At 58.4% G+C, this 26539-nt stretch overlaps 1 protein-coding gene across 4 annotated transcripts in view; it reads left to right on the top strand.

The window, feature by feature from the left end:
* The window catches only part of NAV1 (neuron navigator 1), a gene marked incomplete at its 5' end in the record, with an annotated part of 148569 nt that overhangs the window by 55827 nt on the left and 66203 nt on the right, over window positions 1–26539 (top strand). For all 4 annotated transcript variants that reach the window (XM_082648551.1, XM_082648550.1, XM_082648548.1 and 1 more), the window contains 2 exons: window positions 9142–9244; window positions 13639–14004. In XM_082648551.1, the coding sequence (XP_082504677.1) occupies window positions 9142–9244; window positions 13639–14004 (469 nt within the window). The remainder of the gene's footprint in view (window positions 1–9141; window positions 9245–13638; window positions 14005–26539) is intronic.

Raw genomic sequence — 26539 nt, 5'->3', positions numbered from 1 at the left:
GGACTTCCTGGGTGATGGAGTTGCCCCCTCTCTGCTGTGGTGGTCACCAGCCGACATGAAGGTGGCGCTCCTGAGCAGTTCAAGTCTGGCTGGTGCAACTGAAGTCTTAATTTGTATTTAATTTTAGTTAATTTCAATATAGAAGATGCTCCACTGCGTGAGGCATTGGGGAAATGCAAATTAAGTCTCCAGTGAGACACCACTTCACCCCCACTAGCATGGCTAGAATAAAAAGACAGACAGTAACCAGTGTTGGAAAGGACGTGGCGAGGTCGGAGGCCTAGCGCGCTGCTGGTGGGAACGATGGTGCAGCCGCTTCGGAAGGCAGCCTGGCGGGTCCTCAGATGATACAGAGTTACTGTATGACCCCGCGTTGCGCTCCTAGGCATTTATCCAAGAGAAATGAAAACCGATGTCCATGTGGCAGTTTGGATATGAGTGGTCACAGCAGTTTTATTCGTAAAACAGGCAAGGATGACCCGAATGCCCATCAAATTATGAAGAGGTAAATAAAACAGGGTGTACGCATACAATGGAAAATGACTCAGCCACGGAAAGGCATGAAGTACTGACACATGGTACGGGAATGAGCCTTGAAAGTAAAGGAAGCCAATCGCAGAAGTCGACGTGTTTACGATTCCATTTCTGTGGGGTGCCTAGGATAGGCAAATCCACAGAGCTAGGAGGTAGGTCAGGGGCTGCCAGGGGCTGGGGCAAGGGGAGATTGCCAATGGGTCTGGGGTTCCTTTTGGGGGTGATACAAATGTTCTGGAATCAGATAGTGGCAATGGCTGCACAACTTTACAGAGGTACTAAAACCCACTGAATGGAGCCCTTTCAAAGGGTGACTGTTACGCTCTGTGAGTTAGCGCTCTGTAAACACACTGTATACCTATGTCCGTTTGCGGATCATGGCCGCAGTCACAGCAGGTAATAACAGCTCTAGAATCAGACCATCTGGTTGGGATCCTGGCTGTACTGCCTGTGGCAGCTTACTTAACCTCTCTGGGCTTCAGTTTTCTCAGCTGTAAAATGGGGGTGATAACTGGACCATCTCAAAGGGCTGTTGTGACAGTTACATGGGCGACAAAGCAGAAGCCCGTAGCAGCGTGTCTGGCAGGTGCCGGAGGACTTAGCCCAGTTAGCCGATACTAATATGACTAGTTTCACAACCAGAAGTCTCCCAGGGCCCCTTCCAATTGTCGCCCACACCTGGGCCCAGCCCTCGCCCTCCCGCAGCCTCCTCCTTCCCCTCCCCCCTCTGCCTGCAGATGGTCTTTGCTAATGTGAGAACTGTTGCCATAACAACCACTCCGCTCCCAGCAGCAGCGACTTCATTGGAGCCGGGTGTCACGTGAAGGTTCTGGGCCGCATCACTGTGAGAACATTGCCAGTAAACCGTGAGGGTTACAGGGCCGGAGAGCCGGGCCTGTCAGGGAAGGGGGCCGCGTCCCCCGGCGAGGCAGGCCAGCAGGCCGTCGTCGGCAGGAGGCTGGCCCTCTGCGCCCAGGCTGGAGTTCAGGTCTTTAAATGAGGGCGGGCTCAGTACGTCAAGAATCCACTCTCTGACCCTGTAACCTAACGATCAGAGGGAAATGAGGCAGAAGAGAAAGGAGCAGGCCGGCACCCCTCCAGACAGAGCTGGAGGCGGGCACCCTCGCCGGGTCCCCTAGCCCTCGGCGCTGGCCGCTCTGGACCAGCAAGTCTTTCTCTGAGGCACACGGTGCTGGACGTGAAGAAGCAGCTGTGGCAGGATCGCTGTCCAAGCCCTCTTCCAAGTGCAGGCTGAGCCGGGCTGACCGGCCGGCCGTGGGGGCCGCCCTTCGCCCGCTGCAGAGAGGGGGCCGCCCTTCGCCCGCTGCAGAGAGGCGGCCACTCCCCCGAGAAAGGGCGGGGCTGGGCACGATGCGGGGTGTCGGGGATGACTCCTCCCTCATCAGGCCAGCTTTTGCCTGAGAACACTGCCGAGCACAAGTGAGGCCAGAGCAGGGATGGGAAGCCTGCTCCACTCCCCAGAGGCACTCTGTCTGCAGCGCCTGCAGCAGAAAGGCCAGCCGGGTCTCTCGAAGCTCTAGCCCCACGTCCAGGCTTGCCGAGTGGAGCCGACGGGTGCCCAGAAGCCAGGCCCTGCAGCCTCTATCCCAGCGGGCAGGCTCCCCAGAGTAGGTGCTGCAAAGCCTTGGCCGTTCTCCAAGGAGGATGGGGTCAGGGAGGATGTCAGCCCCGGAGCGCAGAGCCAGGCGAAGGGGGTTGTGATAAGCAGGACGCAGAGGGAAGGAGAGCGTCTGGGCGCTGCCCGCCCAGATCCTGGAGCCGACGCTGCCTGCCCGGCAGCACTGCGGCAGCGTCCGGCAGCGCCCCCTGGCGGCCCGTCTCCGCAGTGAGGCCGCGGCCGGGTGGCCTGGGGAGGGCATCCCCAGAGGAGAGGAGCGGGACAGAGGGGGCCCCTCAGGTGAGGCCTGGGGATGCGGGAGTGGACTTCCGCAGGGAAGGGACAGTGCGTTTGTGCCAAGGGAGCAGACTTGAGCTGGAGGCCCAGGACGCACCGCCCGGCGGCCTGGCATCGGGAAATGGAAGCCCTGGTTTCGATGGGCAGCCTGTTCTGGCGGCCTGCAGCAAGGCGTCTGGATCTCCCAGGCGCTGCCTTCCGCACCGCGTCACCCACAGGGGGGGCTTGGGCGATGCAGATTCCTGGGCCCCGTCTCCAAGCTGCTGAGTCGTAGCCTCTGTGGGTGATACCCTGGCACCTGCCTCTTCAGCACAGTCGGGGAGGAGGAAAGATTTTACAGGCTTTAGCCAACAACAGAGCCGCACAGGCTGTCAGAGTTGGTTCGGGCCTTGGGTGTGCCCAGCCCCAACTCGCGTATTTAATCCACAGAGAAACTGAAGCCCAGAAAGGGAAGGTAGCTTACCCAAGGCCCCACAGCCGACTAGCTGTGCCCGGGGGAAACCAAGAGGGAACTCTCCACTGGCCCCGAGCCACCGCCCTCATCTTCCACCCCGCCTCACACTTCCTCTTGGCCCAGTGCCCACTGGAGACAAGTCGCTGAGGGTCTCTGAGCCAAGTCTTCTCACTCAAGCAAAATCAAAACTGTCGGGGATCTGCAGAGACCCCTGCCTGGTGATTCTGGGCCAGGGGAGCCCCTTCGTGCCCCCTCTCTGGCCCCTCCTCTCTGGCCCCTCCTCTCTGGCTCCTCCTGGTTTCCTTTCCTCGCCTCACACAAGCACATGGCCGGTACCTTGCTTTGTCGTCCTGGCGCTTCCTGGGTGCTCTGGGGCCACTGACTGCTGGGCTCCGGGCGGGCACTCGTTGGTCGAGAGGGTTCAGGCTTCTCCAGAGCAAGGATGGAGACCCGGGAGCCCTCGGCAGCAGGAAGCACTGGATTGGTCGCGCTGCAGGGCTCTGTGGCGCCCGCCTCCCACGGTGTTGTGACTTACGTGGGGGCGAGTGAAACGATGGAATTAGTAAAAGAATAAACTACCCCCGCCCACACGGTGGTGAAGGTGGGAGCCTCTTGCATGGAGGGCCACTCCGGGCTCTCCCTGGGGCCTCTGGGCTCAGAAACGTGGTGAGGAAAGGAGTGGGGGAGTGGCTGCAGGTGAAGGAGGGCTGCTGGGCTCTGCCAGGGGGCAGGGAGGTTTGTGTGCAGCGTCCTGTCATCTGCGCTTTCAGCCCCGTGCCAGCCTCACGCGGAGGCCAATGCCCCTGGCAGTCCATCTAGGGCAGGGTTACTGGCTTTCAGAGTCCGCAGAACCCACCTGGTATGACCTGTGAGCCGTGAGCGGAGACCTGGCGTATGTGGGGACCGGGGGTGGGCCCACGGTGCCCTCCCGGGCTGGACCTTGAAGGTCACGTCCTTGAGCAGAGGAGAGGGGTAGACATGAGTCAGACTCCCAGAGACGTGGGGCTGCGTGTCCACGCAGAACGACCGTCCACAGACACTGGTGGTCGTGTGGTGACGCAGACTCCCAAGGATCTCCTGCTAAATGTTGCTCGGGAAGGGGACCCCTGGCTAGAGCCGGAGATCGCTTTGTCAGAGAGAAGTTTGTGTTTGTAACTGGCTCTTATCATGGTATTTGACCTGCGTGTACTGGGAGCCCAAGCTGTGATGAATTTTAGAATTTAGAGAAGACTTGGACGCTACCCTTGGGATCTAATAGGGTCAGGAGAGATTTTTTTTTCGTTTTGGGAGTTGTTGAGAGAGAGGGTGTGTATGTGTGTGTGAGAAGCTTAGTCCTGCCTGTCCCAGGTCCTTTAGCCTGGATTTCTAGGTGGATCTATTCTGTACTGTCTCAGTTAGTTTATGCCCACCTGGTGACGCTCCCAAGCCTTTCTTCTCTGGGCTGGAGCGATGTGCTTTTTCTCCCGTTCACGAGATGCTTCTTTCGAGCTCTGAAATGCCGGGACTTGAAAATCTTTCTCTTGAGCCACTTCCATTCCTGTCGGTTCCCACCTGGTGCAGACACTCAGAACAGGAGCCAGTCTCGAGGCTGGACACAGATTCAGTCCTCTGGAGGCCCTGCCCCGGGCTAAACTGAACATGCGCTCCGAGACGCAGTGCAAGTAATTAAGAGTTCACCAGGCAGTTAACAGCGGTTCACCTAACTGTCAGCCAGTAATTAAAGCTGTACAGAACTTGGGGAAATTTGACTGCTGAGTCCCTCCTCCTTCCTGCAGGCCCCTAAATCTCTTGGGGTCCTTATCCTCGTGCCCATTATGTCAGGTTTCAGATCATAGGCCGAAGAAGGGCCCTGAGTCCCAGCACTTCCCACGACTGAGGCGGGCTCGCAGGGACTGGGGATGAAGATGTACCATCGCTGCAGTGCAGGGGGAGGTGGGCCTGGTGACCCCTCCACGTGGGAGCGAATCCCAGCGGAGAAGGTGGGGTCCACCTGAGCTGCACCTGCAGGAACGGCACTGCCACCTGCAGGTGTCTGGGTGTGCCCACTGCCCGCCCCGCCCCCGCTGTACCTTTGGACACATTAGAGCTGCCTCGTGCAGAGAACCTCCTGGGCACCAAGCTCTTTAATTCTCAGCTCTTTAATTTTCCCGACTGTGCCAGCGGGCGGGTACGCTATTCTCTCCCTTTAATAGAGCGGACAACTCAGAGGAGTGGTGAGATGCCTCGCTCCAGGTCAGACATGCTGGGAGGGCATGGCCAGCACCTGCCCTTGGCCTTGCTGCCTCAAGCTCTGCGTTCCCTCTACCGCACCACCCGACGGCACTCCCCCTCTCCGGGTCTTGGCCGTTCACGGTCTCGCCCTCCAGAAGCCTGTTTCCCTGGTTCTGACTCCAGAGCAGAAGGGACCCTGTTTGCCATCAGCCTCTCAGGGTGCCGCCCCGTCTCCAGCTCCAGTGACCCCTGTGCCCTGGTCTTTTCCTTCCACACCTGCGGCAGGGGACACGGCCACACAACTGTCTCCGTGCACACGTCTTTGGGACGGCAGAGCAGAGTGTGCGTGATTCTGATGTGAGGGTTTCCACAGACTGCCAGCTGGACCCTGGGGAGGTGTGTGTCTGGAGGCGTGTGTGCCTGTTTAAGGCCCTGTGTTGTCGTGGAAAGAACAGAGCTTTGGAGTCACACAGACGTGGGAAGGGCCTAGTCTTGAGCCCACCACGTGGTGCACACTCAGTGAGTGGGTGTTGTGTGCATTTGCACGAGTGTGTGTGTGCACACGTGCGCACCTGGTGTCAGGTTTCCTTGGGGGCCGGTCCTTACTCCAAGGACTCCTGATGGAGACAGCAGGCTCTCTGTGGTCTCCTATAAGGAACGCCGCCCCCGCGCGTGCTGGGAGGATGCTGTTTGTGGCGACTGTGCGTTACCGTGGCGACGGCTGGGTTGCAGGACTGTTGCGTCTTCTGAGCTCAGGGAGCACACACATCCTCCCGGCCACTCCATTTGCAGGGTGCGGCCTGGAGCAGCAGTCAGGACAACTCGTGCTCCCCGCCCCACCTCCTTGTCACCCCATGACTGCTGGGATCCCCACCCTGCCTCCCCCCAGCCTTGCTTCTCACACACACGTACATGCACGCGCACACACACAGGCACACACGCACACTCAGGCATGCACCACGCCCTCCTCTTGCTGGTGGACCCTGTCCTGCAGGAGCTGAGAAGCCAGGCCTCCAGAGGGAGGCTGTGAGGTGTGTCCTGATCAGGGCCTCCAGCCCAGGGGAGAGGTGCTCTGTGGCCACAGCGAGGACCCTGGCGGGAGCTGAGTCACACTGGAGGGGCCCTTTTCCTCATTTGAACGAAGGTACCGCATAGACTGGGAGTGTCCTGAGTGCGTCCCTGTCCCACACGGGGGCCGGAGAGGAGCTCCCGGGCTCCCCCCACCGCCGCTCTATTTCCTCCAGCCTCTCCCCCATACCCAGACCTGACATTTGACAGACGCATGGAGGCATCATGACTCAGCCAACAAAACATTGTCACAAAGTCACGTGTGCCCCAGATTACCTCCCCACCCCATCTCTGATCCCTGCGGAGATGGTGGGAAAGGGGTGAAGCTTGTTATGGGTTGGGGGTCAGAGGTGGGTAGGGTGGGGGGGTGAATGCCTTTGCAAATGCAGCTTATTCATATTTTAAAGCTAAACATTTAAAGACTTGCTTCTGGGGTCAGGGATGTGAATATCGAATTGCCCTCCTACCCCCTCCCCCCCACGCCCAGCCTAGGCACAGGGTCTGCAGCTCCTTGAGCCACAGAGGCCTTCCCTTCCATGCAGCCTCTTGTCCTGGGACTCCCGCTGCACCCCCAGAGATGGGCCTGCCACCTGAGAATGTGGACACAGCCGGACTCTCACCACCAGCTGCACCTGAGCTGAGTCTTTGACGAGCAGGGTGGCATGCCCGAGATGGCCACCAGGGGACGCTGCTGGGGCTCGGAGGGAGCTGAGGGGTGGCACCTCTGCAGACTCTCCAGGCCTTGGGGCAGAGAGCAGAGCCAGGCACCCTAGCTCTGTCCCAGCTCTGTCCCCAACTCTGTCCCCAGCTTTGTCCCCAGCTCTGTCCCCGCCTCCCCCCCTGCATGCCCACTTACACCTGGGGCAGCAGCCTGATGCCACGTGTTGCTCATTGATACCTTTCTGCACCTCCAGCCAATCATCCCCCCGCCCCCCGTCCCTGACCTCAGCCTCCCGTTCCTCCTGTGACCGTGTTGGACTGAGTCACTTCCAGGGACTCTTGTGGAAGAAAGACGTTTTCCTGATGGGACACGTATCCATCCATTCTTTTTTTATGTTTTTATGGTCTCATCCATCCATTCTAGAGACGGTCACTGAGCACCTACTCTGTGCCACCGCTGGCTTGGTGCCGGCGATGCCGAGATGCCCTGTGATCGATGCGAAGAAGTGTGAGCTCCTTCCTGGACTTGACTGTGCCCGGTGCTCCATGTGAGCCGTGGGACCCTGTCTCTGAGGCTCAGTTTCTCCTCCGTGAAAGGGGGCAGCAGCACAGAGCTCCCCCCGTGCTGTGAGGCCCCACCTCGCTGATGCCTGCCTGGGGTTGGCACACACGGTCTCCGAGTCACCCTTGGTCCCTTCCTCTCGGGGACACTCACCCCTCGGAGTCGTGTGCACCTCTTCCCTCACCTCTGCCAAACCCATGGAAAGCATCGCCCTGGCCCAGGAGCCCCCCCCATCTTGGTCCCCATATAGGCCTTTTAGGAGCAAGCTTTAAAAATATACGTACACAGACAGGGTCCCTGTCTGTTCTCCACACCAAGCCATCATTACAGCCACGGAGCAGCTCACACGTGACCCTTGCCAGGATAAACAGGCACTGGCACCCCCAGGCGTGCTGCGCGAGGAGACCTGCCCTCCTCCCTGCCGGCTGCCCCCAGGCCCCCAGGGGAGGGAGGTGTCTGGGCTCCCCGTGGAGCCGGTTCTATGGAAAGGTGCCTCCGAGGCTCTAGGAAGGCTTCCTGCAGCCCTCACCTCGCTGACCAGACAGGCAGGGCAGCCGCCTGCCAGCCGGCCGGACCTAGTCGGGGAAAAGTGCCTCCTGAAGGGACTCAGAAACGTCCCCTTCGGCAGCTAACACAGCTGCACGCTCCTGCTGGGTCTGGGTGGGGGAGGGCCCCCGAGGGTCCGGATCGGGGCCCGGTAGCCTGCGGGGTCAGAGCTCTGGGCTTTTCCCCGTTGCTTTGCTGTTGTCTCCGTGGGTCTGTGACTCTCCCACAGGTTGTGCCTTTGAGGGACGCAATGGGGGATCTGCCTGCACTCGGTGACTGTGTGTCCCAGGTCCCCGCTAAGCCGTGGAGCAGGGCGGACCGTGGTGTCTGCTTCGTGGAGGCTCCCTGGATGGATTGGCGGAGGGAAGGGCAAAGTCCCTGAGTCTCTCCATGCTCGGTACCCTCAGGCTCTTGGATGTTTCCACCCTGGGAAGGCGATGGGGCACGTTTCTGTGTGCTGTGGTGGAGTCTCCTCTGTCCAGGCTAAAGTCCTGCCTGGAGACCAAGGCTGGGTTCTATGACCCAGATCGTGCAGGGTCTGCAGTGGGGCTGCACCCGCACAGCCTCACCTGGGCTCACACCGCCGGCCTGGGGTCTGGATGCCCTGTGCTCAGCCCGTGCCCCGGAAGACGGTTGCTCACTGCCCCCTGCCCGCCAGCGTTTCGGGGGCTCTGGGCAAACTCTCCCCTGGACCCCAGCAGCAGACGCTCCCAGCCTGGGGCTGGCTCACACCAGCCCCTCCCCCTGACCCTGGGGTCGGCGACATCACGTTGGCAGCCTCACAGCAGGTGCTGATACCCCAGAAACTGGCCAGCACTATCCACTTGGGCATCCCCACCTACGAGAGCCGGTTGTTAAACATTTACCAACACATCTCCAGAGACGGGGTTTCGGGCAGACCTTCCGGGGCCTGGGCCGGGGCCTCTGCCGGGAGAAGCGGGGCCCCCCAAAGTGACGCCAGGCTGGGGTGGTCTTGCGGGGCTCTGGGAGGACGCTGAAGGCCGTTGCCTGCAGCCCCCGTCCAGGGCTGGGACGTCAGGACTCCAGGGCATGTCCAGGGCCCTTAGGAGGGCCTGAGAGGCAGACCCTCGTGCCCCCGGGACCGCTCCCCTGGGGATATGGTCACCTGCCACCTCCTGGCCCAGCAGTGACTCCTCTCCACTCATCTAGCTTCTCCTCTCCGCACTCTAGATCCGGAGTCCCAGAGAAAGAGGACGGTGCAGAATGTCCTGGATCTACGACAGAACCTGGAGGAGACCATGTCCAGCCTGCGAGGGTCCCAGGTGACACACAGGTGAGAGCCAGCTGCCCCCTCTTCCTCCCATTGTTGGGGGGCAGGGCCCGCGACCTCGGCCCGAGCGTGCGAGGTCGGTGGGCGTCTGAGCAGTGCGCGCTCGGCCCCCGGGACCACGTCCATGCGTCCACAGGAGGAGTGTGGCCTTGCTTGGTGTCTGCTGCTGCTGGAGACTTAGGTTTCGTTTCATTAAGCTGGAGCATCACTGGAAGGGAGGTGGGAAGCAGGAGCCACCACGGGGCTCAGGCTGTGGTCTCCCACATCCGTGTTCCTGCTGGGTGCCCGTCTCCTCGTGGTCACAGGGGTTATTAACTACCCTCCTGTTCTGTTCTGAAGTTTCCACATGCCCTTCCCGACACCCAGCATCCTTCTTGCCCTTCAGCCGCTGGCCAGCACGGTGGCCCAGGTTCCATGCCACGCAGACCCCCTCCACCTGCCCCCCGAGAGCCTCGCAGCCCCCACCAGGACCCCTCCCGCAGCATCTCCCTGCCCGGTGTCCTGGCCTCAGGCTCTGCCGTGACTCAGAATTTCCCGCACTGGCTCCTTGGGCTGCCTGATGAGCTCATGCCGTCAGCTCCAAGGGGGACAGAGGGCCGGGCTACACCCTGGGGGGTAGAGAGCAAACAGCCAGGATTGAGAAATCCTGGGGGCTGTGGAGCAGGAAGGTGGAGAAAGGGCCTGGAAGCCAGTTCCTCCCCATCTCCTGGGGTTGGAAAATGAGAGCAAAGTTGGGATCTAGGGGCAGTGTGAAAAAGGCTTTTCTTGGCCCAAGTGTGTGGCCAAGTTATATGCAGACCAACTTTACATACCTCCAGTGACAGAGAACTCACTACCTCTCAGCCATCCCTGCCTCGTGGGGTTGCTGTGACTATGAAGTGGAGCTGAAGTCTGGCCTCAGTGGCTCCCACCCATCGGCTCCGGTTCCCCTGCTGAGAATCCCTCCTCCTTCCTTCCCACACTCTTTCCCCGGCCCCATCCCATCTGGACACGCAGCCCTTTGCTCCCAGACATCTAAAACATTTTACATGATGAAGCAAAGCCTCTTCTCTCTGGGGTTACCTCTGCTCAGGCCAGCAGGACCCCGACTAGTGATGAAAGGGATGTGATCAGGGAGGGCTGAGAAAAGAAGTGGATGGTGGGGCTCCGGGAGGCCCTGGGACTCAGGTCCCTCTACGTCTGTGTCCAGCCTCCAGCCCCCCCAGCCCTGAGCAGAGCCCAGGTGGGACAGGGGTCTGGCTTGGCTCGGCTGACCATTTTAAGGACCCAGTGGATGAAATTTTGAACGTCCTCCTTCCCCCAGCCAGGGAAGTTGTTGGAACGGTGCTCAGCGCCAAATCACCCGCCAGCCCCATGCCAAAGAAGGCAGCGAGAGCTCCGTTCCTGAGAGGGTCACACCCCAGATGACTCAGCCACAGGGAAAGGGCAGCCGCAGCAGCCCCGGCCTCCCGTTCCCCTGCCTCTGAGCCCCCAGCCTCCTGTTCCCCTGCCTCTGAGCCCCCAGCCCCTCAGCCTCCTGGTGCCCCGACCTCTGAGCCCCCAGACCTCCAAGTTAAGGCACCTTGACCCCAGGCAGGCTCTGCTGCTTTCTGCTTGGGGGCAGAGTGGGAAGAGGAAGGCCAGAAGCCTTTTGCATAAAGTTGACTGGTGCGTGGGCAGCGCCTCGGGCCTCTGGCTTCTCTCTCCCTTTATGGGAAAAAGAACCAAGAGCCCTGAAGCTGGTTTTTCTGTTTACTGTGGACCCAGAGCCACTTCCTGTCTTAGGCTTTGGTTTATATTATTCCTGGTTCACACTTTGATAGCCAAAACAATGATTCCCTGAATTTTTACGGCCCTTTTACTTATTAAAGTGCTTTCCATCAATCAGCCCTTCCCTCGGCCCTGGGAGCGGACAGGATGTGTACACACGCCCTGAGTTAGAGAAGGTGCAGCGGGGGGCTCCGGAGAAGGGGTCACAGGCCAGAGTCTCACGAGTGGATCAGGGTGGCTTCTGCGTCCAGCGAGCTGAGAGCGCGGCCGGCTGAGTGCAAGACAAACACAGGCTCCGTCCTGGAGGAGCTTACAGTCCAGTGAGTGTGTCCAGCAAGGTTATTTTCACCCTGGAGCTGACAGGCTGCCTCTAGATTCAGTTCCTTTTCAGAAACCTTTCCTCCTATCCGACTTCCCCTATTTCCCTGGCTTGTTCCCCCGCAAGGAGAGAGTGTGGGTCAGAGAGCTGCAGCCGGAGAGGAAGTGGAACTCCGCCCTCAACCCGCTCCAGGCCCACCATGCCCTCCACCCCATAAAACGTCCTCCCCAGAGAGAAGCAAGACTGAAGGGCGAAATCTAGGACTGGAAATCAAGGACCCAAGTTTGAGCTAGAATTTCCACCACCGACTCAGAGGTGTCTGGAGGTGTGTTTGGGGACAGAGGGGAGCAGTGAAGTCGAGGCTGCGAGCCGGGAACAGGACCGAGGGACCTGGCACTTGGCACACCCACACGCGACGCTAGTTTTGCTACAAAACGGGCTCCCCTGAAGCTCTCCATCGTCCTGTCACCAGGGCCGTCACTGGCTTCTTCCTTTTGCTCCTCGCCCCCTTGTCACCGTCAGCTTTTTTTTGTTTGTTTGTTTTTTGTGCGGTACGCGGGCCTCTCACTGTTGTGGCCTCTCCCGTTGCGGAGCACAGGCTCCGGACGTAAGGCCCAGCGGCCATGGCTCACGGGCCTAGCTGCTCCGCGGCATGTGGGATCTTCCCGGACCGGGTCACGAAGCCGCGTCCCCTGCATCGGCAGGCGGACTCTCAACCACTGTGCCACCAGGGAAGCCCCGGTCAGCTTTTTTTACTAAGCCCCTACTTGCTGCACAAGGCCTGGTACTGAGTCTCACTTCGAGAACTCGCCTGATCGTCCGTCCTGGGCTCACCCCCGCCCATGCGGTCTTGAGTGCCAAGCACCCGCCAGGGTGTGCAGAGGGCAACCCGCCACGGTGAGCGAGGCAGGCCGCCCCCGCCACCCCCCAGGACCACAAGCACCCAGGGAACTGCCATTCCCCCTGAGGTCCGAGTCACTAGAAAGGGAAAGTACCCAGCGTACCACACACAGGATAGACAGGAAGTCCCAAGGGGAGAAGCTGGGTGTGGACCAGGCCAGGAAGTCTGTTCACTGATTGCCCTGCCCATCCCGGCCCCCTGCTCACCCACAGGACTTCTGCAGGGACCACCGTCACAGTCAAGGCCCATACAGCTCCCTCCAGTTTTTGATCAAAAAGTAAAACCCTGTTTTCTCAGGATTGACAGAGACAATTTGGAGGATTTTGTTATTTTCAAGGAACTTTACAAAAACAAGAATAGAAAAATCAGTGTCTCCCTCCATTTGACCCCCTAGAGTGACTAAGAAATGGATGTGTTTGCAGATAAAGATTCCTGAGCTCTGTAACCCAGCTTCCCTTTGCCGCCCAGCTTTCCTGGCCCCCAGATCCCATCTCATTTATTCAACCCTGTCTGGCTCTACTTAGGCCAAGCCACTGAGACCCCACCTGCGGTTGATCTGCTAGGCTGGGGGGGGATTGTGGGTCTCTGCCTGTCCAAGCAGCCACCTTGGCCCCTGAGGGAGAGAGGCATCTCCTTCCCCAGCTCCAGACCCCCTGGGCTCAGGCCATCTAGCACTGACCTGCTTCCCTGGCCTGGCCGAGCGGGGCCTGAGGCTTCACCCGCTCCGTCCATTTTCCCCACGTTCTCCCCTCTGTCCGGCTAAGGCCGCTCTGTCCTCTGCTGAGGTTCCACTGCTTCTCCCGATGCCCATGCCTTGGCCGGGGCTAGTCTTTCGGGGACCTACATGCTCCACACCCCACTCCTGACTTTGCTGTCTCTGGTTTGGGAAGCAACTAGCCCTGAGTTCACTAACAGAAAAGAGGTGCTAGACTCCCTGAACAAAGTGAATGATCGAGGCCTTCCACTCTCAGGTGAGCCTCCCAGGTCTCGTGGGGCCCTTCCCGTTCATTGCACACCTTCTGTCTACCAGGCACTGTGTCAGGTCTTTACCACTCTATATATGATAAAGTAGCTATTATAGTTTTATCCCCATTTGACAGATGAGGGGATGGATGACTTGCCTCGGCCTCCTGACTCGTAAATAGTAGAAAAGGATTCAAACCCAGGTCATATCATAAAATCTGTGCCCTTACCGGGTACGGGATTCCTTCCCTAGCGCTCACCGGCCTCTTCCTTTGACGACCTGAGCTGACACACCTCAGGGCAACATACACCGTAAGAGGCCTCCAGGAGGCCCAGGAGCTCGGGCAGGGGGGCAGAGGGGCAGAGGCGGGAGGGCGGGAGAGTGGAGGGAGGCATTACAGCCGCCCGAGGACCGGGCTCAGAGCGCTGGACTGGAGAGTAACCAGTGCCCTTCCACTCGCCCAGCTCCCTCGAGATGACCTGCTACGACAGCGACGACGCCAACCCCCGCAGTGTGTCCAGCCTGTCCAACCGCTCGTCGCCCCTCTCCTGGCGCTACGGCCAGTCCAGCCCGCGGCTGCAGGCCGGGGACGCGCCGTCGGTGGGCGGCAGCTGCCGCTCGGAGGGGCCGCCCTCCTGGTACATGCACGGGGAGCGCGCGCACTACGCGCACACCATGCCCATGCGCTCCCCCAGCAAGCTTGGCCACATCTCGCGCCTGGAGCTGGTCGAGTCCCTGGACTCGGACGACGTGGACCTCAAGTCCGGCTACATGAGCGACAGCGACCTCATGGGCAAGACGATGACGGAGGACGACGACATCACCACCGGGTAGGAGCGGCCCGTGGGCAGCTGGGGGGAGGACAGTCCAGTGCGCGGACGCCAGAGGGCGGATGGACCCCAGGGAGGGCGAGGGGACCACGGACAGCGCAGCGCGTGAATCCCATAAGGGTGGATGGACTTCGCTCCGGGGAGGGAAGCTGTTCTGTGACAAGGAGCCAGTGGGGGGGGGGGGGGGCGTCGTGTGCGCTGTCGCGCGAGGCTGCTGAGGTTGGTCGAGGTGTGTGTGTGTGGGGGGGGGCGATGTCTGAGGAGCTGATTGGTCAGCGAAGGTGCCCCCTCATTGGCCCCTGCAGCTGTCATTCTGTGGCAGCCCCGCCCCCCGCCTGGTCTCCGACCCCGACCCGCTGGTGGTCTGGGCCCTGGAGGATTCTTGTGCTGTACGCGTGCACGTGGGACAGCCTGACCTCCCTATTTGAGAGTCAGGGTGACAGGGTCCCTTTCCCTCGAGGGACTACTGAGAAGAGAGGCCAAGGGCGTGTGTTGGGAGCGCTGGAGAGCGGAGCGCAGTACTAGCTCTGCTTCCACCGCTGGGCCCCAACCCCTGTCCCCACCCCACCCTGGCCCCCTTTCTCCTCCTCTGGTTTCTTCCTGTGCAAACCTCTGCCAGCGCTTCAACTTCCGAGTCTGACCCAGACGCGGCACCCTCCGTCAAACCCTTCTTTCCCGTCTTCCTCTTCTCATCTTTTTCTGCCCCATAGACAGGGTTGGGTTTGTGGAGCCGCTTGCGGGGGGGGGGGGCGCGCAGTCTGGGACATGAGGGGAGAGGACAGGAAGAAAGAATTGCTAGGGACTTCAGGGTCCAAGAGCTGAGACCAGAGCACTGCACAGCTTCTGGAAGCTCTCAGGCATCTCCGGCTGGCTCTACCTCCACTCGCCCTTCTTGGTTTGCTGGACCCCCCCAGGGACCACACGGGTAGCCGCAGTTTCCCTCCCCACCCCCCTTGGAACTAGTTCTCCCCAGTAAACAGCTCGAACTGGAAGGGAGTGGAAGGTAGCTGAGCTCCAGGCTGTCCACTGCTCCCCACCCCAGGGATGTACTGGGAGGACCGGACCTGGCAGGGCCTGTCCCGATGACAGGCTGCTTTGGAGCAAAACAACTGACTCATGAATGGGGTTGTTTACTTCTTGTAAGCCCCAGGGGCCGGCCCACCTCTTGTCAGCTCCGCCAGCGTGGGGCTGGGGCCGGAGACAGTTGTCCAGCTCCTCGTGGGTGCAGAGGCTGTGCTAGGTGGAGGAGAGCCTGGCATCTGATGCTGCTCTGCACAGCCTCTGCCCCAGGAAGCCCTTCTCCTCTGAGGAAGTGTTGGGTCCCTGCCCTCTGACATCGCCCAGCTGGACAGGGCAGAGAGCTCCCACATCCAGGACTCTGCCTTTGGGGAGACCCCAGTCTGAAGCAGGTGGTGGGACCTCTGGCACCTAACCAGCTGTGAGCTTGGGCGAGTCACTTAAGCTCTCTAGGCTTGGTTTGTCTGTCGATAATAATAGAACTTATCTCAGGGTGATGATAAAGGTTAAATGCATTAATTACATAAAGTGCTTGGGATAATTCCTGGCTCTTTGTAAATGCTCAATCCGTGTTAGTTTATTTTTATTGCTATTATTGTTGTTACTGTTATCGTTAAAATCACCCTCTAAAGGAGGGGAGGGACTCCTGCCCCCTGAGGGTCCCAGGCTTGCCCTCAGGGACTGGGCAGTGCAGCACAGCCCCATCAGGATCGGCAGCAAGGACAGATGTAGCAGCAGCTGGCCAATCCTGGGGACATAGATTCAGGGGTGTGTGGGTACGAAGTGCTGGGCGGGGGAGCCAGGAGAGACGCCCTTTAGTCGGCCTCTAGCACCTTGTCTTTGTCCTCTTTCCTCTGGACGTGTGTGTGCTCCTGAATCAGTGCAAAAGCAGAGTTCACTAGACTGGCATGGATGGGACCTTCCCTCCCTGTGCACTCATGCCCGTCAGCCCTGGGGAAGCGTGGGGTTCGCAGGGAACACAGAACAGAGTGGCGATACCCACAAAGTGGTCCTCACTGCGAACTGCAGTGCTGGCGCCAAGATAATTTCACATGAGTTTTTACGGTCAGTCTGCAATTAGCAGCAACTCTCAACGAGCCAGTTCTAAGGGGGCTGTGGCGTTAACATCCCCGCCAGCACTGTCAACACACCCATCCTTTAATGCCCTTAAGCAGTCAGAGTTGAGGGGGATCCATTTATAACCCTCAGTAATTTGAATATAACCAATCACTCCTCAGTTATGTGTTTTCACAGTTAAGTGCTGTGTTTTTTCACTAGAAGCAGGGCATCCTGGGTTCCAGGGAACCTGAGCCGCACTTGCCCAGCCCCTTTCTGGTCCTCCCTCTCCCACTGTGGTTTCCATCCACGTTTTGTAACTTAGAAAACGTCCTGCTCCTAAGAAAATTGCTTTTCCGACTCATAAGACAGGCAGGGCTATTCCCTTCTCACCTACCAGTGACACCCCATCCCTTCCCCGTTGGCCACTGCCCATGACCATTCACTTCCCGACTCTCAGAAGTCTCAGCGCTGGGCGAGCAGGACAGGTGAGGATCGCCGTCGGGCTTTTGCTCCCCCCATCCCCCCGACCCCAGCTGACACAGTCACAGGCCATCCCGGTGAGACGTGGAGGATGGCAGTGACCCCGAGGCTTTCTCGGTGCCCTCCGTCCATCCCCTGATGGGGGATCGCCCACCTGGGGCTCTTCCCAAGCCCTTGTTCAGTCCGGAATCAGCCCTCCCCGCTCCATCCCAATGCCTGGCGGATTCCGGGTTGCCCATCTGGGTGAGCTCAGGGAAGGCAGATTCTTCAAACTGAATCTCAACAAACCAGGATGTGGAAGGGAATGCAGCTGCTAAAACCATCATATACTTGAAGTTATATATTTAAACAGTTATAGTAAAATCTGGTTTTATATGTGGCTAATATATTAAGTGCTTTTTTTTTTTTTTGCGGTACGGTACGCGGGCCTCTCTCCGCTGTGGCCTCTCCCGTTGCGGAGCACAGGCTCCGGACGCGCAGGCTCAGCGGCCATGGCTCACGGGCCCAGCCGCTCCATGGCATGTGGGATCCTCCCGGACCGGGGCACGAACCCGCGTCCCTGCATCGGCAGGCGGACTCTCAACCACTGCGCCACCAGGGAAGCCCTTAACTGCTTTTAAGTTTAAGAGTTCAGTGGTGGGAATTACGTTCACATTGCCGTATCACCATCACTGACGTCATCTCCAGGACTTTTTCATCTTCCCAAGCTGAAACTCTGCACCCCTTAAACACTGACTCCCCAGCCCCCTCTCCAGCCCCCCACCCCACCCTTCCTCTTTCTGTCTCTATGAGCTTGACTATTCTAAGGACCTCACAGAACTGGAAATCACACGGTATTTGTCTTTTTCAGACTGGCTTATTTCACTCAGCATCATGTCCTCAAGATTCATCCATGTGATAGCAGTCGGAATTTCCTTCCCTTTTAGGGCCAAATAATATTCCATTGTATATACAGACCACAGTTTGTCTATCCATTTACGCACTGATATACATTTGGGTTGCTTGCTATGAACATGAGTGTACAAATATTTCCTCAAGCATCTGTTTTCAATTCTTTCGGGTGTATTCTCAGCAGTGGAATTGCTAGATCATATGTAGCTCTATTTTTAATTTTTTCGAGGAACCACATACAGTTTTCCAGAGTGGCCGCACCATTTTCCATCCCCACCCGCAGTGCATGAGGGCTGCCTTTTCTCCACATTCTCGCCAACACTTGTTATTTTCCATGTGTTTGTTTTTTGAATAACAGCCATCGTGATGGGTATGAAGTGGTTTTAATCTGCATTTCCCTAATGACTAGAGATGCTGAACATCTTTTCATGTGTTTATTAGCCGTTCGTATGTCTTCTTTGCAGAAATATCTATTCAAGCCTTTTGTCCATTTTTTAATTAGGTTGTTTGGTTGTTGTGGTTAAGTTGTAGGAGTTCTTTATATATTCTGGGTATTAATCCCCTATCAGACATATGATTTGCACATATCTTCTCCCATTCTGCGGGTTGCCTTTTCATTCTGTTGATGGTGCCCTTTAATGCGCAAAAGTTTTTCATTTCAATCAAGTCTAGTTTATCTCTTGTTTCTTTTGTTGCCTACACTGTAGGTGTCATAGTCAACAAATGATTGCCAAATCCAATGTCATGAACCTTTTCCCCAATGTTTTTCTCCAAGAGTTTTATAGCTGCTGAGGCTTTTTTTAGTTTTTAAAAAAAATTTAATTAATTAATTTATTTATTTTTGGCTGCATTGGGTCTTTGTTGCTGCGCGCAGGCTTTCTCTAGTTGCGGCGAGCGGGGGCTACTCTTAAGGCGGTGTGTGGGCTTCTCATTGCGGTGACTTCTCTTATTGCAGAGCATGGGCTCTAGGCGCGTGGGCTTCAGTAGTTGTGGCGCACGGGCTTCAGTAGCTGTGGCTCGCGGGCTCTAGAGCGCAGGCTCAGCAGTTGTGGCACACGGGCTTAGTTGCTCCGCGGCACGTGGGATCTTCCCGGACCAGGGCTCGAACCCGTGTCCTCAGCATTGGCAGGCGGATTCTTAACCACTGCACTACCAGGGGAGCCCGCTGCTGGGGCTTTTTAAAAATACAAATTCCAAGTCTCATGCCCGGCCTACCTCTCCTACCTCAGGAAGCCGTATTGTTCTGACGCTTCTCAGTGATTTGGGGGCTAGTCTGTCTTCCCATAAAGTTAACGAATCTTCTTCATAGTAACCCCGACAGCATCTTTCAGCCTTGATCTGGGTGGGCACAGTGCCGGGGGGGCTTATTCCGCTCCAAATCGCATAAGATGACAAGAAAGCGTTTAAGTATTCACCTGAAATCTGCTTCACTTCTGCCTGTGGATTCGAACGTTGTCATCTGAGAAAAACAGACTAAATGGAAGTCTTTATCCACACGTCTCAACACGTTCTTAATGATGCTTCAGATAGTCTCTTCTCTACAGAAGAAAGACTCCCCAACTCAGTTCAGTACTTCCTGAAATGACCCAGTTTTCCAGATCCCACCTGTCCTCGTTACCCTCCTCTGGAAGCTCTCAGGTTGTCAATGATCCTCTTAGAATTATGGCACCTGGACTGACCTACCCGGTCCTGGCAGGGTGACATCCAGAGCCTGACGCCGGGGACAGCATCGGCTTGGCTGCCGGCTGCCCTAGGTGGCAGCTCAGGACATTTTTACCTCCTGAGAAGAGAAGAGGAATTTGTTTTTCTAAAAATAGGGAGGTCTGGAATTTAATCTAAATAAGGAGATGAGTTCCACAGTCATCTGCACACACCTAACCCCCAGTGTTGGGGTGGGAGGTGGGGACGCTGCACCTACAGAGGTGAGTGTGGGCTCCGGCGGGGGTTGAGGGCGTGCGGACGGGGCTGTGTGTGCCCTCCAGCCCCTCCCTCCTTTGACTTGCACGCGCCTCTCACGTCTCCTCACCGTCTCCACTTCCGTCTGTGTAAATGGTGGTCTGGGTGGGCAGGAACCCCAGCTGCGTCACCAGCAGTGCTGCTGTCACACCCTCCCGGGGGCGCCGTTCACCTGGGGTAGAGTAGTCTCTGCAGCCCTGGCAGGACCGCCGTCTGGCGACCTCAACCAAGGACCGCAGAGCTTTAGGCAGAGCCCTGCGGGTGTGCCGGGGGGCAGCGGGGCTCCACCGTCGGGTGGTCCCTGCCCTGCGTGGCGGCTGGCTGCTCCTGTCCTGTCCCTATTCGTCCCCTCCTTCCCCAGCCTGTCCTCTTAAACCGTGCTCGGGAGCTCGGGAACAGATGGGATTCGTTTCCTCCTTGGTGCTGAAGTGTCCTGACGTTGAAAAATGTCAAATAAAATAAACTGTAGGCCCCGGTCTCCTCCCAGGCTGGCTTTTTGCTCCCAGAGGCAGGAGCCCAAGCCTTAACGAAAGCCTCCCGCCTTGCTGAGTGGCCTGGGCCTGGGCAGCCCCCTCCCGAGGAGGAACGTCACTCCCTGGGCTCCAGGTGGCTGATCCCAAGATGCCACACCGCACCCCCTTTAGGGACAGAATCCTCCTACAAGGGGCACTGGGTTTGTAGGGTTTGTACAGAGAGAGAACTCTGGAATGTGAGTGGGCAGGGAGGAGAGTCTTCCTCCCCTGCCCCTGTCTCCTCTGTTACGTGGCAGGCATTCCACCCCGTGGGCGGCTGGACCAGGCCGGGCTTCTGCCCATGGAACACAAGGATTGGGGCAGAGGGGTAGGGGGCCATCCTGGGGAGGACCCGGCGTTCAAGTTCAGGAAGGAATCAGCTCCTGCCCTTGAAGGGCTTCACATCTAAAAGATGCCTGCGGTATCCACGGCAGCAGCAGAAGTGAGGCGTAGTTGATGCAGACAGTGGCCGTTGCCTCTTCGGAGGTAATGTCTAACGGTGACCTGCAGCTTCATGCACGTGGCCTCGGCCGACCTTCTCTGGGCGCAGGGGAAGGAGCATCTGAGCAGCTGGGGCTCCCTCCTGAGCCCCCTCTAGCTCGCAGCGTGGCACTAAGCAAGTTCCCAGCCCCTCTGAGTCTCCGTTTGCTCATTTGTAAAAAGGTCATCATTTGTGCCTGGGGAGGATCAAGTGGAAAAGAGTAAGAGTGCTCTAAAAAGTATGAAGAACTGTCGGTCTGAAATATTTATTCTGGTTTCAACGTACGGTTCTGTTCATTTAACTGGTGGCCTCTGGCTTAATTAGGGGCTGTTAGAGTATCCACGAGATTTCTTCAGCTTGACGGATGAGTTCACAGAGTTTGGGCTTTGACTCTGTTGAGGGGGGTGATCTCGTTTTGCATTTTTACACCGTCTTGAGGTACTTTCCATCCTGTGGTGCAGAGTTAAATGACCCGGCCTCAGAGCACAGCCTTGCCGACATGGCACGCCAGGACCGGCGGGGTTGCAGAGTGGTGTGGAGTACGGCTCGCGGCTAGACAGAGCCCTGGCTCTTCTCGTGAGCTCTGTGTGTCACTGTGGGTGCCTGCTCTCCCTCTGCCCGAGTTCCCTTGTCTGGAAAAAGCAGAGAGTGGTGGCACCCTAGTCTGTGAGGCTGGTGCGAGCACCGAATTAGTAAACACGTTTACTCTGTATATAGTAAGTGTTAGATGTTAGCCATTGGGGGCCCTAAGGTGTCACACGCACCTTCTGAAAGACGCGACAGTATTTGGAAAAGTGTGTGTTAACCTCCGTGCTCGTTCCTGAGCCTCCCTGGGAGGAGGACACACTAAGTGGTTCACCACGCAGGATGGCGGCCTCCTGACCCCCTTCTGCCTGCTCATGCAGTGCTATCGTGTGGCAAAGGGTGCCCCTGTGCGGCTTGGAGACCACTGGCCACGGGTCCGGCGTGTGGCTGTGCCGTGTAGCAAACTCATTGCACACAGGACCGCGCGAGTGACCATGGGTCCTCTCCCGCCGTGACCTGGCTAACGGGGCTGTCTGTACCTCACTCAAACACGTGTGCTGTACATGAAGTGTGTCCTGGGATGGAGTCCCCAGCAGCAGACCTCGAGACAAAGATTTGCGTGCAAGTGGTTTATTTGGGAGGTGATTCCAGAAAGCACTGATGGGGGTGGGGAGGTGGGTCGGGGAGAGGAGGAAGCCAGTGCAGGATGCGTTCTGTGCGGGTCACTGTTGAGGTCAGCTGGGCTTGGGGGTTCTGGGGGATTACATGCCCACCCAGAGGGCCAGGAAGCCTGGATATTTATCTTTCGACGCCCAGTCGTTACTGGCTGAGGGCGGCTCCCAGGGGCATTGCATCCTGGTGTTTTCTGCTGCTTCACGCAGACTGAGAGTCACAGGTGCCTGCAGAGCGGCTGTGTCTGTGTTTATGGGAACAGTAACTGCAGAGGGGACATAGGTGGGATACAAGGGACATCAGTTATAAAGAGGGAAGATGGGAAGGGAGGAGCTGTGGAGTCAGATTCCTGGTCTGTTGGGAGCGAGGGGATGGCTTCAGAGAGCCAGTGGCTGTCAAAACACCCTTCATTCCTAAAACAGAATAGTGAAAGCATTGCTGAGAGTGTGCGGGGTGGAATCACAGGGTCTGTTCAGACCCAACAGGGTCGCTGGGAGGTTGCAGTGAGCCAGGTATTCCAGAGGGGCAGCTGGATGTGTGCTGGTTGCCAAGGCGACTTATGCAGGCAGAGGAGGGGCCCCTCTGGTGTGTCCTAGTAACCTACAGTTGAGCTGCCGGGTTTTCCCCGAGTTTGATGATATACAAGCTGGTTGACAGTCAAGACGGATAAGGGTTGCGGAAGCCGTGGAGACGGGTCTGGCACCTCCCCACCAGTCCTGCCCGCCTGCCTGCCTGTCCACTTGTCTCTTCTCCTTCATCGTCGGCCTCCTCCTTTCCCCACCCACACACCTTATGTTCTGGGATGAGCCAGCTGGGCTCGTGGAGTGCTGGAAATTCCATGCAATCTGATATTACAGGAAGAGCCCAAGTCTGGAGTGGGCTCAGATCCCAGCTCTGAGGCTTTGGGGAGGCTGTGCGTCCATTCTGGTGGGGCTGGTCCAATGGGAATAGGGTCGTCGTGAGACTGTTATGGAGTACATCGTAATAAAGTGCTAGGTATACAGCAGTGCTCGGCAAATGTTACCTACCTCCCCTCTCTCGGTCGGCACCTAGAAAACCAACGCTCTGAAGGCCGCCTGCAGAGGGGGACTTGCCCAGCTGGGGGGTTGGAGGATGATACCTAGTCGCTCACTTGTCTGTGCCCGGTTCCTCCCGCCACCCCTGCTGGAAGCCTCCCCAAATTCACCCCATTGCAGTGGGACTGCTACCCGACTCGGGGTCGTCCTGGAACTTGTGTGTATAATTTGTGCTGTAGTAACTTGTGCTTTTATAATTCTCTAACAATTGCGCGGCACATGTGGTTTACAAAACACTTCTGTGGCACTCTCTCATTTAATCTTAACAGCTCTGTGAATCAGGTATTCTTTTCCCCATTTTACAAGCGAGGAAAGTGGAACTCGGCTTCACTGGCTGGCCAGGAGCTCATAACTTAAAAGTGGCAGCACGGGAGCAGAGCCGGGCGCCTCCGACACCTGCCCTCCCCGTCCCGTGCTCTCTCCAGCTCGCCCGCTGCCTCCATTTGTGTGTAGTATGTGTGTCCCTAAGCTTGGGGCGGGGGTCACAGGCCTTACTGCCACTGCAGAAGGAGCTCCCCTCAACACCCAGCAGGCCGTGCTGTTGGAGGCCCCCTCCCGGAAGGCCCCTAAGTGACTGCTCTGTCTTCAAGGATAGGGTCGTGCTTTGCAAACCACAGAGCGGCCACAGCCGGGAGCTCAGGGCAAGGGCAGAAGGAGCGACGCGCGCCTCATGAATACAGGCTCTGTCGACCGTGGCTCAAAGGCTGAGCTGTCCCAGGATGCTCGCGAGGGGCCAGCTCTGGCCTCTGGGGTATCAGATGTCTCTGGCCAGGCAGCAAAGGACCATTCACTGTGGCTGAAGAAAGGCCAGCAGGCCAGGCTGGGCACCCACCCACTGAGCTGTGCACGGGCTGCCCCAGAGAGGCTGCAGGACTGAGTTGCTGTTGCCCGTACGTTGGGGCCATGATGGAGCTAGCACAGGCAGATGCATTGAGGTCTGGATTTGGAAAACAGGCGGAACGAGTCAGGCCTTGAGAGACCGCAGGCAGGCAGCTATGGTAGAGACAGACAAGTGCTCACCAATCCACAGGTCAGGGTCACGGAGAGACGGGTGCACAAGGTGATGCTGGGGCTGGCGCAGGCGGTAAACAGAGCCAGTGCGCGGGACGTGCAGCCGAGCGGGGGCGAGGGGAGAGCCACGCAGACACACGTGTGAGGGGCTGGATACAAAGAGGCTTCCCTGGCAGAGGGCAGGGCGTGTGCCAGCCACACAGGCCGCAGAGCGTCCGAGAGGTGGAGGGACCAATGTCTCACCAGCCCGCCTGCTCTGCCCGCCTTGGCCGGCTCGTATTAAGAGGGGTCCAGGGAGTTCCCTGGTGGTCCAGCGGGGAAGATTCTGCGCTCCCAGTGCAGGAGGCATGGGTTCGATCCCTGGTCGGGGAACTAGGCCCCCCCCCCATGCATTCCGCAGCTAACAGTCAGCATGCCGCAACTAAGACCCGGCGCACGTAGCCAAATAAGTAACTATTAAGAGGGGTCTGCCCTGTGCCCTGTCCCTTCCTTCTTGTGGGCCGTCTCCAGCCAGACCCGGGGACACGTCTCCACCGTCGCGGCTGCCCTCTGCTCCTGACCGCTCAGCCCCGTCCAGCCCCTTCCCTGTCTCCTCTCCTCACTGGCCACCCTCTCAATCTCAGCCTCCTCTTCCTTGTCTGGCTTCTGTCTCAGCCCCTGTGGGTCTGATGACAAAGGGGCACTTCAGGAGCAATGCTGTCCCCAAGGACAGAGCCCGGCGGTGGCACTTCCGGCAGCAGAGGCTCCCAGGACGCAGCTTCCCGCCGAGTATGATGAGAAGAGGAGGCACAGCTATCACCTGCCTGTCACCGTCCCCTCTGAGCGGCGAGCCCTTGCAGCCGCCCTGTGCCGTGCTCACCTTTCCTCGATGGTCCCCGCGTGAGGTCCTTCCCAGCTCCGAGCGGTCGCCCCTGCGGTCTGGGTGGCAGCAGCCGTCCCGTCCCTTGTGGCTCCTCCAGTCCCTGTGGTTAGTTTCCTGTTCTTGAGAGATAGGCCGGCGCCGTCGGTGGGGCGCTCCAGAGGCCAGTTGCCCCGGATTTATCCTCGGTTTGGCGCTGTGGCCTGCGTGACCCTGGATGAGTGACTTAGCCGCACCGTCTGAAGGGAAAGGGGATGACAGTGCCCACCTCATGCTGCTTATTCACATGGTCAGTAAGTACTTCTAGAGACCTGCTGTGCAGACACTTGGGCGTACAGCAGGAGAAAAAGGCATCGTTCTTAAACTCATATACAAAAGAGAGAAGGCAAACCGGCCAGCAGGTAACTACGTGGTAGATCGGGCGGTGCTGTGCGTCATAAAGGAAGATGAAGCAGGGTGAGGGACAGAGTGTGGGTGGGGGCTGTTGGGGAGCGTGGTCAGGGAAAACTCTCCAGTAATTGATGCCCAGAAGAGCATGTGCAAAGGCCCTGGGGCAAGAATGGGCATGTGTTCAGGGAAATGCAGGGAGGTCCGTGTGGCTGAAGCAGAGTAAACAAGACAGACGGTGATCAGAAATGAGGTCAGGGTGTAGCCAGGGGCCAGGTAGTACAGGTGAGGGGCAGCCACAGGCAGCTTCCAGGCAGAGAAGCAATGAGATCAGACGCGTGTTGCGAAGCGTCTGCCTGGCTCCTGTGAGGGGGCAGCGAAAGGAAGCTGCTGGGATCATCTGGGCGGGGCGGGGTGGGGCGGGAGGCAGAGATTGGAGCTCCAGCTCAGGAACGGGGAACCTGGGTCAGCGGGTGCTTCGGCCAACCTGAAATCACTGCGCTGTCCTCGGGGGTCTCACACGCATACACACACTCACACACACACTCGCGTCTGCCCGGGGGCAGCTGAGGGTCCGGCAGGCCCTGTGGAGGGCGGGCAGCCTCCTGCTGTCTCCGTTCCCACCGCCCCATCTGTCCTGCGCTCTCAGAACCACACAGAGACGCTGAGGTTTGGGACGATGTGAAACAGTTGCCCACTGTGTGCGATCTGGCGGGACGCCGCCTCTCCCAGCTGCAGGGTGGCAGGGAAGGCAGGCCTCCTCAGAGGTTGTGTAAACATTTGGGAAGCAGGCACACAGCTGGGAGTGCAACCCCCTCCTCCAGCTGGCTCGTTTGCTGCCCCAGGAACATCTCAGCCGGACCTGGGGCTGGGCTTTGGGACACCCCACCACGCACGCATCTGCCCTCCAGGCCCGACCCACACTCTCCCACCCACTCTCCACCTCTCCCCTGGAGCCCAGGCTGCCCTGGGGAGGGAGTTGGGAAGAAGTGGCAGCACCGCCCCAGAGCCAGGCGGCCTGGGTCTGCAGAAGGGCTGCCCTTCCTCAGCCCACCTTCCCTCCCCGCGAACACCTGGGCGCCGAGCCAGAGGAGCTCTAAGGCTGCTTCGGCTCTGACATTCCACATCTCCAGCCATGAGAAGCGTGTCTGTGCGGGGCTCAGGCACAGCCCTAAGGGGTCCAGAGCCGAGAGAGCTCGCCAGGGTCACGCACAGGGAGCCCTTGAAGGCCCGGGCCTCCCTGAGAGGCCAAGAAGCCCACCGGGGATCCGACAGCCCCTGGCCTGGGACCCACGTCATCACGGCTCCCGTGCCTGGGGCCAGAATACCTGAGGCCACGCTCTCAACCTTCCTGAGCTTGAATGCCCTAAAGCAGGTGGAGACTAACACCTGCCTCACCCTAGATCGCTAGGTTGTTTGAGAATGAAATCCTATGTTATGATGGGAATGTGCTACCCAGAGGCCGGGAATGATTTTTATAGATTTCTTCTATCAAGGTCACAACAGATGATCCCCCAGAATTCAGTGGGGTCATTGGGGGACCCGGGGGTAGGTTTGTAAAAGCAGAGATTAGAGATGTAGTGAGGTCATTCCCCACGGACAGCGTGAG

The sequence above is a fragment of the Grampus griseus genome, assembly GCF_964374135.1.
Source record: "Grampus griseus genome assembly, chromosome: 1".
Taxonomy (NCBI): domain Eukaryota; kingdom Metazoa; phylum Chordata; class Mammalia; order Artiodactyla; family Delphinidae; genus Grampus; species Grampus griseus.
The sequence above is the reverse complement of the archived record's forward strand: the minus strand, read 5'-3'. Positions and strand labels throughout refer to the sequence as shown.